General features: G+C 49.3%; 1 protein-coding gene across 2 annotated transcripts in view; it reads right to left on the bottom strand.

Annotated features, from left to right (window-relative positions):
* The window catches only part of RAB11B (RAB11B, member RAS oncogene family), a 30880-nt gene extending 24596 nt beyond the window's left edge, over positions 1-6284 (bottom strand). Inside the window, exon 1 of one of the 2 annotated variants that reach the window (XM_024218982.2) lies at positions 6189-6284. In XM_024218982.2, the coding sequence (XP_024074750.1) occupies positions 6189-6228 (40 nt within the window). In that variant the 5' untranslated portion in view covers positions 6229-6284. The remainder of the gene's footprint in view (positions 1-6188) is intronic. The other variant, XM_024218981.2, reaches the window with a different exon arrangement.
* Between the last annotated feature and the right edge of the window lie 10287 nt (positions 6285-16571).

Below are 16571 nucleotides of genomic sequence, written 5' to 3'. Positions count from 1 at the left end.
GGGTCCATGCCATTGCATCTTCACAGATATCTTTAGCCAGGGTAGCTAAACTAAAGCTAGCAGAGCTGCAATCATTCTCCTGATTGCAATGTAGGCACACCCCCTGCATTTGTACAGCACCTAGCACAATGGAGACCTGATCTCAGTTGGGGCCTACTGATGTTACTGACATACAAACAAGTTTGGACCCATCTCTCCTGCAAATACATTCAGATTTCGGTTTGTTAAAACACATTTGCTACAGGGCCTGCAAGTAACCTGATAGTCCCTCAAGTGAGGCTCTGAATAAGGCCAGTATCCTGGCAGGGGGTCACAGTAATGCACTCCCTGGAGGCTGAGTGGTCTCTGCCCTTCTGAATCATAGAGTGCCAGGAGCATTGCATACCTGAGACGACACAATAACTATACCCATGCTGCAGTGCTTATGTGAACCTCACCCTGGCTTTGTAATAGACTCCAAATCCCCTGCATGCAGGTGCCAGTCTTCCTTGATTACAAAGCAGGGGATTGGGGTGCAGGGGGTGTGTGGGAACCAGCCAATGGGAGCTGAAGGGGCGGTGCCTGCAGGCACAGGCAGTGCACGGAGACCCGCTGTCCCCCCTCCCACCAAGGGGCACGCAGAGACGTGCCAGTAGCCAGCTGCTTCCTGGAGCGGCGTGGGGCCAGGGCAGACAGGCAGACTGCTAAGCCCTATTGCACTGCCAGCTGGGAGCTGTCTGTGGTAAGCACCTCCCAGCCAGAGCCTCCACCTTGCATCCCCTCAAAAAACGGTTGCCCACGAGGGGGCAGCCAAAGAGCCACATGTGGCTCCGGAGCTGCAGGTTGCAGACCCTGGTCTGAGCGATTGGCTGTACAAGAAGGAGGAGTGAGTGGACTTGTAATCTCTGAAGTTTTATATGGTTTTATTTTTGAGTGCATTTTTTTTGGTACATAACTCTACATTTGTATGTTCAACTTTAATGATAAAAAGATTGCACTACAGTACTTGTATTAGGTGAATTGACATACTATTTCTTTTGTTTCTTTTTTTACAGTGCAAATATTTGTAATAAAATATAAATATAAAGTGAGCACTGTACACTTTGTATTCTGTTTTGTAACTGAAATCAATATATTTGAAAATGTGGAGAACATCCAAAAATACTTAATAAATGGTATTCTCTTATTATTTAACAGCACAATTAATTGCGATTAATTTTTTTTAATCGCTTGACAGCCGTAGTTTTAACATGGTTAAATACCAGTTATATATATTCAGGAACAAAGAATGTAGACCATACTTACAGGACGGGGGACTATCTGGAAGCAGTGATTCTGAGAAAGATTTGGGGTGGGCTTCCAGGGTGATGCTGCCACCAAAACAGCTAATGCAATCCTGGGATGTATAAAAGGGGAATCCAGAGTAGGAGCAGAGAGGTTATTTTACCTCTGTGGCTGGCACTGGTGTGACCACTACTGGAATCCTGTGTTCAGTTCTGGTGCCCACAATTCAAGGAGGATATTGATAAACTGGGAGCAGGTTCAGAGAAGAGCCACAAGAATGAGTAAAGGATTTGAAAACATGCCTTATCGTGATAAGCTAAATAGATGGAGCTTTTTGAGGTTAACCAATCATTGGCCATGAGAAGGTCCATTTTGGTCAATTTCAGAGTCATAGGATTTTTAAAAAATAGTAAATGTCATGATTTCAGCTATTTAAATCTGAAATTTCACAATGTGTAATTGTAGGGGTCCTGACCCAAAACGGAGACTATTTGAGTGTATTTGTATTTGAGTCTAAACCAGGTGTGCAAAATATGGCCCGCGGGACCGTCTTGCCCGGCCCCTGAGCTCCTGGCCAGGGAGGCTACCCCCAGCTCCTCCCCTGCTGTCCCGCCTCCCACACAGCCACACCGCTGCGCGGGCAGCGCTCTGGGCAGCACTCTGGGCAGCGGGGCTGCGCACTCATGCAGGGCAGTGCAGCAGCGTGTCTGGCTCCGGCCCGGAGGCGCAGCTCCAGACATGTTGCTCTGAGCGGCATGGTAAGAGGGCCAGGGCATTGGATATGGAGCAGGGGGTCCTGGGGGGCAGTCAAGGGACAGGGAGGCAGTTGGATGGGGCAGAGGTTCAGGGGGGATTGGATAGGGGGCGGGGTCCCAGGGGGCGGGGGTGTGGATAGGGTTGGGGCAGTCAGGGGACAGGGAGCAGGGGGGTTAGATGGGGGTGGGGTTCTTTTGTGTGAGGGAACACACAAACAGTGAGCTGGCTGTAACAGTTCATGCTCAAGTTTCTCAGCCATTTTCAAATTCTGAACAGTCGGTTTAGGCAATAATTTCACATAAAACTTTGCTGTTTTTCCTCTTGGTCACTAGGTGAAGAGAGAAAAGCCCAATTTAAAATTCTTCCACCTGCTAAATGATTTTTCTTAAAGCTGCTGAAAACCATTTTTGCCTACAAAAAAAGTTACTGAAGTCAAGATTTTATAAAGGAAGTTCTAGAGTAGTAAATATTTTAACAGTTGAAGTGTGATTCTGAAGTTTAAAAAAAAAAAACCAACAAGGAGTCCTTGTGGCACCTTAGAAACTAACAAGTTTATTTGAGCATAAGCTTTCGTGGGCTATAACCCACTTCATCAGATACATGGAATGAAAAATACAATAAGCAGGTATAAATATACAGCACAGGAAAAGATGGGAGTTGTCTTAACAAGTAGGAGGGTCAGTGCTAATGAGGCCAATTCAATCATGGTGGATGTGGCCCATTCCCAACAGTTGACAAGAAGGTGTGAGTACCAGAGGGAAAATTATTTTTTGTAGTGACCCAGCCACACCATCAGGGGCTCGTTCACCTGCACATCTACCAATGTGATATATGCCATCATGTGCCAGCAATGCCCCTCTGCCATGTACTTTGGCCAAACCAGACAGTCTCTACGCAAAAGAATAAATGGACACAAATCAGACATTAAGACTTGTAACATTCAAAAACCAGTAGGAGAGCACTTGAATCTCCCTGGACACTCAACAACAGACTTAAAAGTGGCCATTCTGCCACAAAAAAACTTCAGAAACAGACTTCAACAAGAAACTGCAGAACTGGAATTAATTTGCAAACTTGACACCATCAAATTAGACCTGGGAGTGGCTGGGTCACTACAAAAAATAATTTTCCCTATGTTGATATTCACCCCTTCTTGTCAACTGTTGGGAATGGGCCACATCCACCCTAATTGAATTGGCCTCGTTAGCACTGACCCCCCCCCCCCACCACAACTTGGTAAGACAACTCCCATTTTAGTGCTGTATATTTATACCTGCTTACTGTATTTTTCACTACCCCTCTAAAACCTGAAGTTTTTAAGCCTCATTAGTTCTACTAAGAGCCACTCCAATGTGTAAGTTGGGAGGATTATTAGTACATATCTTTCGTTAGCAAAATGTGTCTGTAAAACTAAAATTAGAGTTAAATTGTACCCTAAAGATGCACCAGGAGATAAATACCAGGTCCTTTTCAGAGAAAGTGGTTAGCGTATTCTGTCCCCTCAACATAGAGAGTAAAATTCAAAAATCCTTCTAGAAATGCAATCATCTCCTTCCTGCTCAGACCACCATGTGTATGGCTGCTGGAACAGAGGCAGAAACAACTCAAAAAGCCAGTGAACAGATAAAAGTAAGGGCAGGTCAGAATACCCGCAAAAAATTCACTCAGACACCAATAATTTCTTCAGTGCCTGCATAACACCGGATATATGGTTTCACAAGGAAGTGGGGACTGAAGTTGGTCTTACCCACTATCTTATTACTTCTGGGGGCACAGCCTTAGCGGCAGCCCCATCTCTTTCCAGGTCAGAATCATGAGCCACTACATTATTCCTTCTCTGGTATCAATGATCCCAGCGCTAGAAGGGGAACAGCACAACAGATTTTTTTACTGCTGGGCCAAGAGATAAATTAATAATAAAAAAATATCTAAGCAACATCAGTGCATTTCCAGCACCATATGGCACATAGAAGACATGGTCCCCACCCTAAGGAATTTAGGCTCTCAGTCACATAGAACAGGGTCCCCCCTCAGTAAACAATGTTAGAAAGTACTTTACAATACAAAAGCAGTCCCCCCTGAAAATTTAAAGTCTAATTTAAGTTCAGATAGTTCTAAACAGCATAGATTTTTTAAAACAAGATCCATGTAATGTGGCGTACTTTCATCAACTTAATCAAATTCTTTTTGAGAGGGAAAAGAATAAGACAGCTGTCAAGCTTTAAAGTCTTAGGATATTGAGTCATTTGGAAAGCTGATGGGATTTAGTACCAGGCCTGGCAGCTTAGCATACTTTGGAAGCTAATCAATTGTGCTTTAAGGGAGGTGGGGGAAAAGAAAAAGTTTTTCCAACTATTTGGCAGCTCTTAAAATGAGTGGGTCATATAGTGCAATACATATTAACTTTACATGAAAGTAAGAGACACAGTAAACTGCTGCTAATGGAAAAAACTCATTTTTTTCCCTGGTAAGCAAAATGTATATGCATGGACACCAATGAAAAGAACAAGTGCTTGTCTATATAGCAAGTTCCAGCATGGCAAGGCAGTGTGTGAATCTACAGCACACTAACTCACTGTGAGGACACTGTTACAGTCCTGGAGTACCACTTGGAGTACTGCTATTTGCAACTGTCCTACAACAATACACATCAACTTCAAATCCTCAGGAAGGTTTTCATCAGAGAAAACACACACATCCTACTCCAGTTCCAAAATCAACTACACACCTAGATGTCATCAACCCACAGCTTGTTCTCCTAGAATATCACACTGTTGCAACTCAACTGGTGGTAGCAACATTGTTGCCAGTGTCACAGATCTGCTGGGGCCAGCAGTCAGTCTACACTAGTGCAACCATCATTGCTACTGCCAGTGAAGTTGTGACAATGAGATATTTGTGTTCACAGACACACCCCCTTAAGACTCCAGAGCATCCACCACCAATATTTTTTGGATGAGAGCACAAAGTCATTTCAGTCTCTAGAGAGAAATTGCCAATACTAAAAACTTCTGCAGAGGCTCAGCAACCAGCTTCAGATAATTTTATGACGTTAACGTACTAATTTCATGTTGGAATTAAATATATACTGAGCAATCCCAGTTTAAAGCTGTCCAGTAGTTAGAAAGTTGCAACACTATTGGGATAGCAATAAAGGAATTTCTGCTTATTACAGCGACTCTAGAGTTAAAGTGGATAAGAGTTTTCTACTCTAACCCCCATTTTTATTTAGCGACATTTGAGCTGAAGTTTCTTGCGCTGGGTCTCAACCCAAAGGTAGTTTTTTGGAAAATTTAAATGGATGCTAACCTGTTGTTTCTAAGGTTATGTCTACACTGACAAGTGAACGACAAAACGTTTGTCTTTCAGAGGTGTTAACACCTCCCATCCCCAGAAAAGACAAGCACCAGTGTGACTAGCGTGTTGTTGGCAGGTGCGCTCCTTGGGGGTGGAAGTTTTTGGTCTTCAGGAGAGCCAACAAACAGAGGCTACCCTGCCCGACTTTTAGTGGCACAGATGTAGCGGCACAGCCATGTCGCTGAAAGCTGCGTAGTGTAGACATAGCCTTAGGTAGCCAAGCTTTAAACACACACTTTAAAGTGCTTAAAAACAGAGAGACAGCCAGAGCCTAAAAACAGAAAAAATGTGTTCACCCCTTTTCCTCTACTTCCAAGCGCGTAGCTAGGAACACATTCTTCACTACAGTACAAACCCTGGGTTTTCCAAGGGGCTTGGAAGAACATACGGGAGTGACACGGGTGCTCTGTGCACCCGGCCAGAGCCGCCACCAGCCCCGCGACTTGGGCGAAACAAAGCGGACACGCTCGGGCCACCCCCGTCATCCCCTCCCGCAGGGGGAAGCAAGAGAGCGGCCGCGGGCAGGCGGGAGGTACCGGCGACATAGGCGGAGCGCTGCCCGCGGCCGATCCCACACACCGCCCCGCACCCCCCGCAGGCGGCCAAGGCCCGGGGTACGCGGCCCCTCGAGCGCCGCAGGCCCCGCTGCCCGCCCCGCTCCGAACCTGCCCAGCGGCCTGCGCCTCCTCCGGCCCAGCCGCCCCGACCCGCCCCGCTCCGCCCCGCCCGCGGGCGACGGGCCGAGGCGGCGGACGAGGGGCCGGCGCGGGGCGGGAGGGGGAGGGGAGACCGAGCCCGCCCGCCCGCGGTACCTTTGAAGAGATAGTCGTACTCGTCGTCCCGGGTGCCCATGGCGATGGCGGCGGGGCCGATCCTCTGGCTGCCAGGCACCGACGCGGCGCGGTGGGGGTGGGGAGCACCGCTCCCGCGGCCGCCTATCAGCGGCCGCCAGGGACGCCGGAGGGCGGGCACATCGCGACCACCGCAGACAGCGCCCAATGGGAGACTGCGTCAAGATGGCTGGCAGGCGGCCGAACCAATCGGTTCAGGACCGTGTGGGCGGGGCGGGGCGGGGCCTAGCTGAGCAGGGCTGGAGCGCTGTGAGGTGAGGGCCCTGCTGCAGCCCCCCAGCCCGAGCAGGCCGCTGCCCCAGCGCCTGCCGCGACCCGTGACACGGCCCGTGGCCACTGCCCGCGGGGCCGGGCCCGGCACTGAACGATGAATGTGAATTGCATGACGTCATGGGATGAGGGCGCCCGGCTGGTGTCAGTGCTGCCCGCTCCCTACCCTGGGCAGAGAGACGTGGCCCCAACCTCCGCCCTGGCCAGGCCCCAGAGGGTACCCAGCTGGCATCACCCTGGGCAGGCCCTGCTTGGCTCCCGGTTCCAAGGATAGAGCACCCACAGGGGAAAATAGCGGGTGCTCAGCACCCACAGGGGAAAATAGCGGGTGCTCAGCACCCACCAGCACCCACTGATCAGCTCCTCGTCCCCCCCCCCCCCCATCCCCCGCGTGCGGGAGGTGCTGGGCGGGCGGCACAGAGCGCAGGCAGGGGACCATTAGGGTGGGGGGGGCGGGAAGAGGTGGGGGGGAGCCTGGGGGCAGGGGGGAGTGGGGCCTGGGGCGGAGCGGGGGTCGCGCACCTCCCAGCAACTTAGAAAGACGGCGCCTCAGGCATGAGCATGGGTTCACTGACTCATGGGGCTCCCTTTTCAGCTTCAGTGACTAAGCCCAATAAAAGAACTTCAGAGTTCCCTTATGGCTCAGGGAGTTCCGGGACAGATCCCCTACAAAGAGCTAATCCAAAAGGAGATCTCCTCCCCCAAACCACTCTTCCACCGAGATTTTGTGGCCCAGTGTGGTTCCCACCAAAGCTCCCTTGGCACCAAAGTGGCACACTGAGGAATCATCACAATTGTCACTGATGAAGCTGCTTTCAGTCAGGGGCTCTTTCTTCTTGATGTCACATTTGGCACCAGCAAAAGCTTCTGTGGTATTGCTACATCAGGCTCAGCAACCCCAGCAGTTTGGGATGACATTGCTACTTGAAGAGACCACAGCACCATATAGACTGTCTACAGCACCAGATGGCATCAGAGAGATTTACAGCACTGGCAGATATGCTTATATTGCAGGAGCCTGAATCACCTCTATTGTCTACATCAGTTTCCCTGCTGGTGCCAAAACATTCAGCAACTGTGGCACTGACTACCTCAGTGACTCTACTTACCACTCCAAGATTGACAACACCACTTATGGAGCTGACATACTCTTCCTCAATGGCCTGAGATGACAGTCACAACTCGGAGAGGTTGCAGCACATGAACTTCCCTAGATCTTCAGTCTCTTACAGATGGTCTAGAGACTTTTCTGGAGACAGGCACTGGGACACCCATCAATCAGGTCATGGAATGTGGAGCCACTGGTCCATAACTCTCAATGCCAATGTGGCTGTACTGGGGACCTTGGTCTGACCCTGTGTACCTAGGACACTTCCATCCACAGTCTTGGCCATCCTGGCTGCTCTGGAACCTTCACCAGATCAGCCTTCACTTGTTCCTGAGGAGGTACCAGAAGAGGTTGCACCCACTGCTGGCTGACATTATCCTCATTCTCTCCTGACAAGGCCATTGTCCTTCCAGCACTCCCCAACTTCAAGGGGATGACTTCAAGGGGTTCAGGACCTACTTAGGAGAATCACAACAGCATTACAGATCCCCATAGAAGAGATCCAGGAGGCCAATCCACAAGTTAATGGACATTCTACATGGACCCAGCAAACACCACCCACAGCAGCACTAACTTCCTGCAAGGTGGACAAAAAGTACCAAGTCCTCCCTAATGGAGCTGAATTCTTCTATACGCACCTTGTGCCATCTTTACTGGTCATGACTTCTGCACACAAGAAGTCACAGCAAAACCAAGCCACACCAAAAGACTGAGTACCAATATGAATTGATTTATTTGACCATAAGTCGTATTCCTCAGCAAGACTATAATTTTGGGTGCAAACTATCATGCTCTAATGGCCAGATATGACTTCCAAGTCTTCAAAAAGTTGGCAGCCTTTACAGACAGCCACCCAGAGACCAGAGAAGAGCTCTTCTCTTTAATCAACAAAGGCCAATTCATGGCAAAGTCCAGTCTCCAGACTTCGCTGGATGCTGCAGACAGTGCCTCCTGATCAGTGGTCATAGTGATGGTCATGAGGACACCTCATGGTTGAAAGGCTCTGGCTTCCCTTGGGAAATACAATCCACCATTGAGGACATACCATTCAAAGGTTCAGAGTTCTTTAGTGCAAGAAGAGATGAGGCTCTTCACACCTTGAAGAAGAGCAACTCTGTGATCTCTGTCTACACTCTGGCCCTTAAAATGGAGCATTTTAGACAGCAATCTCATGCTCCGCCACCCTTCTTCCATTAGAGGTCCACGGAGCCTCTAAAAAGGACATATTCATTGACACAAGCAGCCACACTCAGCAACCCACCCGTCACTACCAGCATCACAGAAGCATTAATTTTGGTGGGACTGTTGAGAGATATGAGCCCACCTCTTCAGATCTAGAACCGATCCTATCTTTTGGGAATCATCTAACCCTCTTCAGGGACTGGTGGTCCTCTGTCACCACAGACCAGGGGTTTATGGTCATGATATCAGGCTACACCACCTGATTTCTCACTGCGCCTATGTAGGAGCAGGATTTTATAATTGTACTATGAGAATTAATGTATAATTTGATTTTATCCTGTCAGCCACCCTTTTTGAATAGCAGAAAGGAATGACAGACCAGAACAATCCTTATGACTGATTATGGTCACCCTTTTGTTTTAGGATAAGTTATAATGTCTACTATGGTTTCCTATGTGTATTACAAATTAGGCACTCTAGTTAACCGTACATTTTTTTGTTTTAAGGTTTAGAAAGTAAGAGACAGGATCTTTATTGTGTCCATGTTGAGATTAGAGGAACGTTAAAGGCCTGGGTCCCAATGTAAATTGTTTTAATTATAAGATTTAGGAAGGCTTAATTTACAATGCCTTTTCTTGCTCAACATAACAACTGCTGTATACTTTTAATTGTAAAAGACTGTGTGAATGAGGAATGTATGCATCAGGAAAAGATAAGATGTGAAGGCCATTGTTATAGCCAAATGGTCAAGGAAAAAGGAGTGAAGAGACTTAACGACACCATCAATGCGCATCCATAATAAAGAAAGGGCAGATTAACGACCCTGAGGTGAAGGCTGGCACCACTAAGGACAATTGATTAAATCTAAACCAGGACAGGATGACCCTCTTGGAGATGTATTGAAATGTTTACACCAATTAAAAAGTAACCGGTCAGAAATTGACCCAGCAAAATCCATAAATTTCAACAGAGAAAAAAAACTATACGAACAGGGTGCTTTGCCATGGGGTTCATTCCCCTCTATTCGACATTGGTAAGGCCTCATCTGGAGTACTGTGTCCAGTTTTGGGCCCCACACTACAAGAAGGATGTGGAAAAATTGGAAAGAGTCCAGCAGAGGGCAACAAAAATGATTAGGGGGCTGGAGCACATGATTTATGAGGAGAGGCTGAGGGAACTGGGATTGTTTAGTCTGCAGAAGAGAAGAATGAGGAGGGATTTGATAGCTGCTTTCATACCTGAAAGGAGGTTCCAAAGAGAATGGATCTAGACTGTTCTCAGTGGTACCAGATGGCAGAACAAGGAATAATGGTCTCAAGTTGCAGTGCGGGAGGTTTAGGTTGGATATTAGGAAAAACTTTTTCACTCGGAGGGTGGTGAAGCACTGGAATGGGTTACCTAGGGAGGTAGTGGAATCTCCTTCCTTAGAGGTTTTTAAGGTCAGGCTCGACAAAGCCCTGGCTGGGATGATTTAGTTGGGATTAGGTCCTGCTTTGAGCAGGGGGTGGGACTAGATGACCTCCTGAGGTCCCTTCCAACCCTGATATTCTATGATTCTATGATTATCTTCTACAGTTTCCTACTCCTCACATTTTCCCGCTCTGCTAACACCTATTCCCTTGACACTTGTGCCAGTGGCAGCATACAGCAGTCTACAGCATGGTAGTGTGATGGGGTGTTCACCCCACAATAGCCTAGGAAAGGTTAATGAGGCTGAGAAGGGGCCAATTAAATGGATAGGCCACACCTGAGGGGAATTAGGTGGCCTAAGTAACCTCAGCTGAGAAGGAACAGGCATTGCTGGTATAAAGCCAGGAAGTTGGCAGCAGAAAAGGCTGCAGTGAGGGAGCCTGCATCCACTCTTGGGATGTTATGGGGGAAGGAAGGAAACTCAGGAGGGAGAGTGGAAACCCCCAGGGAATCCAGGCCCTAGGGAAGGGTTTATCCAGAAGTGTGGCGGAGCAAACGCCTGAGAGAGACAGAGTGGGAAAAGGCTCAGCGAAATGGCATCAAGGTGGGACATTGCAGACCTTGGCTGTTGATTAGAAGGTCCCTGAGCTGGAACCTGGAGAAGAGACAGGCCCAGATTTCCGTACCAGCCACTGGGGAAGTGACACAGTCTGGGCAGTGAGGAAGAAGACTCCCATTTTGGATGGAGAGACTTTGATAACCCCCAGAAGGGGAAAGCACACAGTGTCCTGGCCAGAGGGCCAAGCCATGAAGAGAGAGCACCCTGAGTCACAGCGAGCGAGAGAGAGAGATGGCAGGGCACATGAATGAGTGACAGAAGTGGGCATCGGATCTGGTAGGAGCTAATCCCCAGAGCAGCCAGGAGGTGCCCTAGCAGTGAGTGAACTCTGTGACAGGCAGTACCAGTCTATTGTCCATGCTTTGACTGGGAAAACTAAGCAGCCATGGATTGGTGGCCCCTTATGAGAGTAGAGGGTGTGGTACAGTTACAGGATGGTGCAGAAGAGGTCGGGTATCTGTAGAGGAAAAGTCATCTGAGGATGACTCATGGTAGGGAGATCTTTTCTGGAAGAGATGATGCTAACATAATGCAGTCACTCCTGTGCAGAAAGATGGGCATGAAGGTCATGGGAGGGAAGACCAGGACATGGAGGAGAAAGATAATAGGAGGGACTCAGCATTAACAATACAGACATACTCCAGGGATTGCAGCAAAGAGTCCTGTGGCACCTTATAGACTAACAGATGTATTGGAGCATGAGCTTTCGTGGGTATTCACCCTCCGACGAAGTGGGTATTCACCCACGAAAGCTCATGCTCCAATACATCTGTTAGTCTATAAGGTGCCACAGGACTCTTTGCTGCTTTTACAGATCCAGACTAACACGGCTACCCCTCTGATACTTGACTCCAGGGATTGTCTTCTTTTCAGAGAACACATGCTGCCTTTTTCCAGAATAATATTTTCCCAATCACTCTTTAACTTCAGTAATTGATAAGCTGGGGGGCCTAGGCAGAGAGCATGGGAATACAAGCCTCAATATTTGGGGATTGGCAGACAGCATAGAACACAGCCCACCAATGGTGCCACTCAGCATGTCACCATCTGATCAAGGAGGAGTGGTGCTGAGGGAAGCGGACGTATGGCTTTTGCCTCCCTCTTACACCTCAACAAGGCTCTCTCCCCTCCAGTTAGTTAACCTCCTTCAGGAATCCCTTCTCCTTCCTGCAGAGATCTCCTCAGATGTGGTCAGAGGAGCAGTCTCACAGGAGTGCCAGGAAGGAGAGCAGCCATCGCTGCTTCACAGAGATATGCGGGGTGGCTCCTTGAATGAATGCTTTTCTGTCAAGATGGACACTACTCTGCTCTTGGCAAAACCAATAAGTGATGCACTCTGTCCAGCTCTGTACATGACATGATTAGCACCAATGTGGTGCATAAAGGTAATGGACCAGATACTCAGCTGCAGCTGAGGAGCAGGCAATGCAACTCTGAAGCGGGGGATACAAAGGTGGTTGTGAGCTAGGGTGGTTCCTTGGTGTAAGTTAGAGCTGTCTGAAGGTTACTTTGAATTGGGCAGCTGCCAGTGTCTCCAAGGAGATCATATGGCAACCAGGGATCCACAAAGTGTAGAGGCATCCTGGCCACACACCCTTTGCTCTGGCCACATGTTCTCAGGGCCAGAGGCAGATTAAGATTTCGTGGGGCCCTGGGCCAGAGCAAGTGGGGGTCCCCTCCCCACCTGTTCCACCTGTGGCCCTGCCCCAGTTCCACCCCTTCTGCCTGCGACCCTGCCCACAGCCCGACCCCTTTCTGCCCTTTCCTTAGGGGTGTCGCCCCTGTTCCACCCAGGGTCCCCCCTCATTTGGCTCCCCCCACTGCAGCCCTGCAACCCTTTTTGCTCCTTTCTGCCCCCTGCTGCAGCCACCAAGACAGGAGAAGCTCTGTACCCGTGCCACAGCCCCAGGGCCGTAGCGGGGCATGAGAGCTCCTCCAGTCCCAGGGCCGTAGCAGGGGTCCAGCTGCTGGGGGTTCCCCACCATCCTCCGTGCTTCTGTGCGGGACCAGGGTTGGGGTGCTGGGGCTTCTCCTGCCCTGCTCCCCCAGTGCTTCTGCTGGGGATGGGTGCGGGATGCTGGAGGGGGGGCTTCCCCCATCCCACAGCTTCTGCTGGAGACAGGGTTGGGGCGTGAGGGCTTCCCACGACATGCCTACCCGGCGTTGCTGCCACGGAGGGCTTCCCCTGCCCCACCCGCCCGGTGGCCAGCGTTCCAGGCTTCTGCTGCCTGGCGGAAGATTTTTTCCAGAACCCTGCAATTGGCCAGGGCTCCTGGGCACAGGCCGCATTGGCCCAGTGGCTTATCCGCCACTGCTCAGGGCTACACTCAAGTGGTTTTCCTGTGGCTGACTGTGCTGACTTTGGGGACACATTGCACCACTGGTGTAGTGTAAAACAGCCACAGCACAGCCCACGATCTGGGCTGCTCTATGGCTCAGGGAGTTCTGGATTCACAGGTAGCTCACAATTTTATTGTGGGGATGTAGGGTCTGCAGCTGTGTGTGTTCTTCGCACAGTGTCCTGCAAGCTGTTTCTTAAACATTACCAATGCAGGGTGGAAGGAAACAAGGGAGAAGAGACTGGAGGGATTTGCTGTGGGTGAAGGACAGGTATTGAGAGAATGCCACCTTCCAAGAACAACTCTAATGGGGACTCAAAAGTCCTAAAGTCAGGCTTGCTAGCCAGGAATATCACCACCTGCCTGTTAATCTTCTCACTGAGGGACCTCCATACAACTTCTGTGTCAGCACTAGCCCCGGGGAAGGGCTGTTGCGTGAAGGAAGCGACAGTTCCGTAAATAACAAATGACTGTTTGGCGTGAAGGTGAAGCTAATGGGAGGAAGTGTCTGGCACCTCCATCCCAGGGACTCAGACGCTGCAACATGAGGAGGCGTTTTGCTAAGGGGAGATGTAAAAGGAGTCAGCTGTATTGAGATACAAGTAGGGTACCATTTAAGAGGGAAATAAGGAAACACAATGACAAATTCACCCGTCTGCTGTACATCTGCCTCCCCCCCACCAAGGACCAAGCAAATATAGCCCCTAACAGCACTTCTTCCCTCTCAGATCCCTCCCTAAACTGGGAGAAGAAACCTCCTGCCCTCAAACAAGATTTTTGAGGATGGATCTAGCAGAGTTTAGTTCCTGTCATAGTTTCAGGGTAACTGCACCTGTATTTCGCTCTCCATGGAGCCTCAAGGGCATTTAAGGTTTCTGGCCCCCAGCTGTTACTTCTCTTGGGTGGAGACCTGTGTCTCTCTCTCCCTTCTGATGAGGGTTTTAAGGCTGCACAGCTGCCTGCCTTACACTGTGATACCCCCAGCAAGCCAGTCTGCCTAGAGGCAGCGCCTGCGCTTTGCTTTCTCTCCAAAGCTATGAACAGTGTATTGCCAGCAGGTACAAGGTACCACCCAGCTCTGTCTAAGCAAGCACATTGATTCTTAAGGTAAGAGCATTGCTGGCAATGCTCCTACTAATACAACCCAATATGCTGTTGGCCTTCTTGGCAACAAGGGCACACTGCTGACTCATATCCAGCTTCTCAGCCACTGTAATCCCGAGGTCCTTTTCTGCAGAACTGCTGCTTAGCCAGTTAGTCCCTAGTCTGTAGCAGTGCATGGGATTCTTCCGTCCTAAGTGCAGGACTCTGCACTTGTCCTTGTTGAACCTCATCAGGTTTCTTTTGACCCAATCCTCCAATTTGTCTAGATTCCAATGCCCTCTTCCCTGCTCTTTGTAATGTACAAGGAAGTCCTGGCTCACTGTTTTTAAAATACCTTTTTTGGCTTGTTTTTTGTATTAGAAATACACCGCTACCTCGATATAACGCGACCCGATATAACACAAATTCGGATATAACGCGGTAAAGCAGTGCTCCGGGGGGCGGGGCTGCACACTCCGGTGGATCAAAGCAAGTTCGATGTAACGCGGTTTCACCTATAACACGGTAAGATTTTTTGGCTCCCGAGGACAGCGTTATATCGAGGTAGAGGTGTATCAGGTCTTGTCTACTCTGCTTCTGCTAGAGTATTATACAGTTGACTGAAGAATTAGAGGGATTGTGATATCATCTGAGACCGAAGGTTGAGCAATTGGGAGGGGAAGAGATATTTAATCAGACTTGGTTTTGTGAACCCTTGTGAAAGGTAGGATGGTCCAGTAGTTAGGTGCTAAGCTGAGATGTTGAAGGTCTGGATTCAGTTCCCTGTTCTGCCATGGGCTTCCTGTCTGACCTTCGGCAAGTCACTTAGTTTCTCACTGCCCCATTTCCCCATCTGTAAAATTGTGATAGTAGTTCGTTGGGGAGGTGTTCAGATGCTGCAGTCGAGGGGACCTGGCATCGGTGCTTGGGCCTGCTCGGTGAGAATTGTTCTGTGTGTGAACAGGTGGTATCAGAATTGTTTATGCAGCTACAGCTTGTGATTTCTATGGATTTTAACGGCTCTCTGTTTTTGTTTAGTGATACTTATAGTGGTTTGTCTTGTCTTGAACTGCACTTAGGAACCTGAACAATGAGCACATAAAATCTTTCTTTGGGAATACACCTTCTGTTCAAGTATCTCAAAGTGTGTCACAAGTGTCATCACATCACTGGGACGTAGGTAAGTAGAGTTATTCCCATTTCACAGACAGGGACACTAAGGCGATTACGGGTCACCACCACCATTTACAAAAGCGGAGTCCTAAGGTTAGGCACCTAAATCTGTATTTAGGAATGTACTCTAAAAAGGCCTGATTTGTATTGGTGCTGAGCACCCACAGATCCCTGGACTTCAGTGTGTTTTGTGAGTGCTCAGCATCTCGGAGAATCCAGTGGCTTTAGGTGCTTAACTTTACGTACCATGTGTGAAAACGGTAACCTTATCCTGAAGGAAAACTACTTTGCAGCACCATCTGGTGACATGGAGAGTTACACATCAGCTCCAAGCTTCCAGATTTTCACAGTAACGGGTCAGTCTCTGCCCCTTGCTGCAAGGAGATCTGCAATGTCTCAGGCTCTATGCCCTGTTCTTGGTTCTGCAGCAGAAGCAGCCATGGGGCACAGACTACTTCTTGGCCCACCAATGCAGAATGAGAGGTCAGACCTGTTGTGTGGCACCATAATAATGACTTTTGTAGCTTAGGTGAGGGGGTTGGGGTGGGGAGCAGGCCTTGCAAGAGGGAGGAGCTGCCCCCGGACTCCTCCAAAATGAGTTGGGAAGGGGAAGGGCCCTCCAGGCCACAGAGCAGCTCACCAGAAGACATTTAGGCCACAATTTTACAAAGTAGCTACTGCCTTTGGGTGCGCACCCTGAGATGTCGAAGGCCTTTCTTCCGTAAGTGCTGAGCACCACAATGGCAGTTGAACTCAATGCTCAGCACCTCTGACAATCAGGCTTCAAGTGTTTCAGGCTGATCACCCAAAACCAGTCTCACACACAACAAAAGGCCACTTTTGAAAATGTTAGTCTTTGTGGTTATTGGTAATGGGTCTGGCTATAATGGGCTGAGGAGAGCTGGCAGGGCTCCGTGGAAGGGGTGGAGTTGTGGAGAACTTAACTGTTATTGTGAAATTGGCCAGTCTCTCCAGGATTCACACCAGAGTCAGATTCAACTTGTCAGTTTCTCTGTGACAGGATGTCCTACTGTCCCTGGTTCTGGGCTGGCCCTTTCCCATGGAGAGCAGGAGCAAGTCTTTGGGCTTGCAGTTATCATGGCTGCTTGACATTGTGGATTGCCACGGGCACGCAGGGGCGAAAGAAAATGCAGGCCTGT

Source organism: Terrapene carolina, unplaced genomic scaffold (assembly GCF_002925995.2).
Source record: "Terrapene carolina triunguis isolate 2854851 unplaced genomic scaffold, T_m_triunguis-2.0 Scaffold662, whole genome shotgun sequence".
NCBI classification, from domain to species: Eukaryota; Metazoa; Chordata; order Testudines; family Emydidae; genus Terrapene; species Terrapene triunguis.
This window is presented reverse-complemented; position numbering and strand designations above follow the sequence as displayed.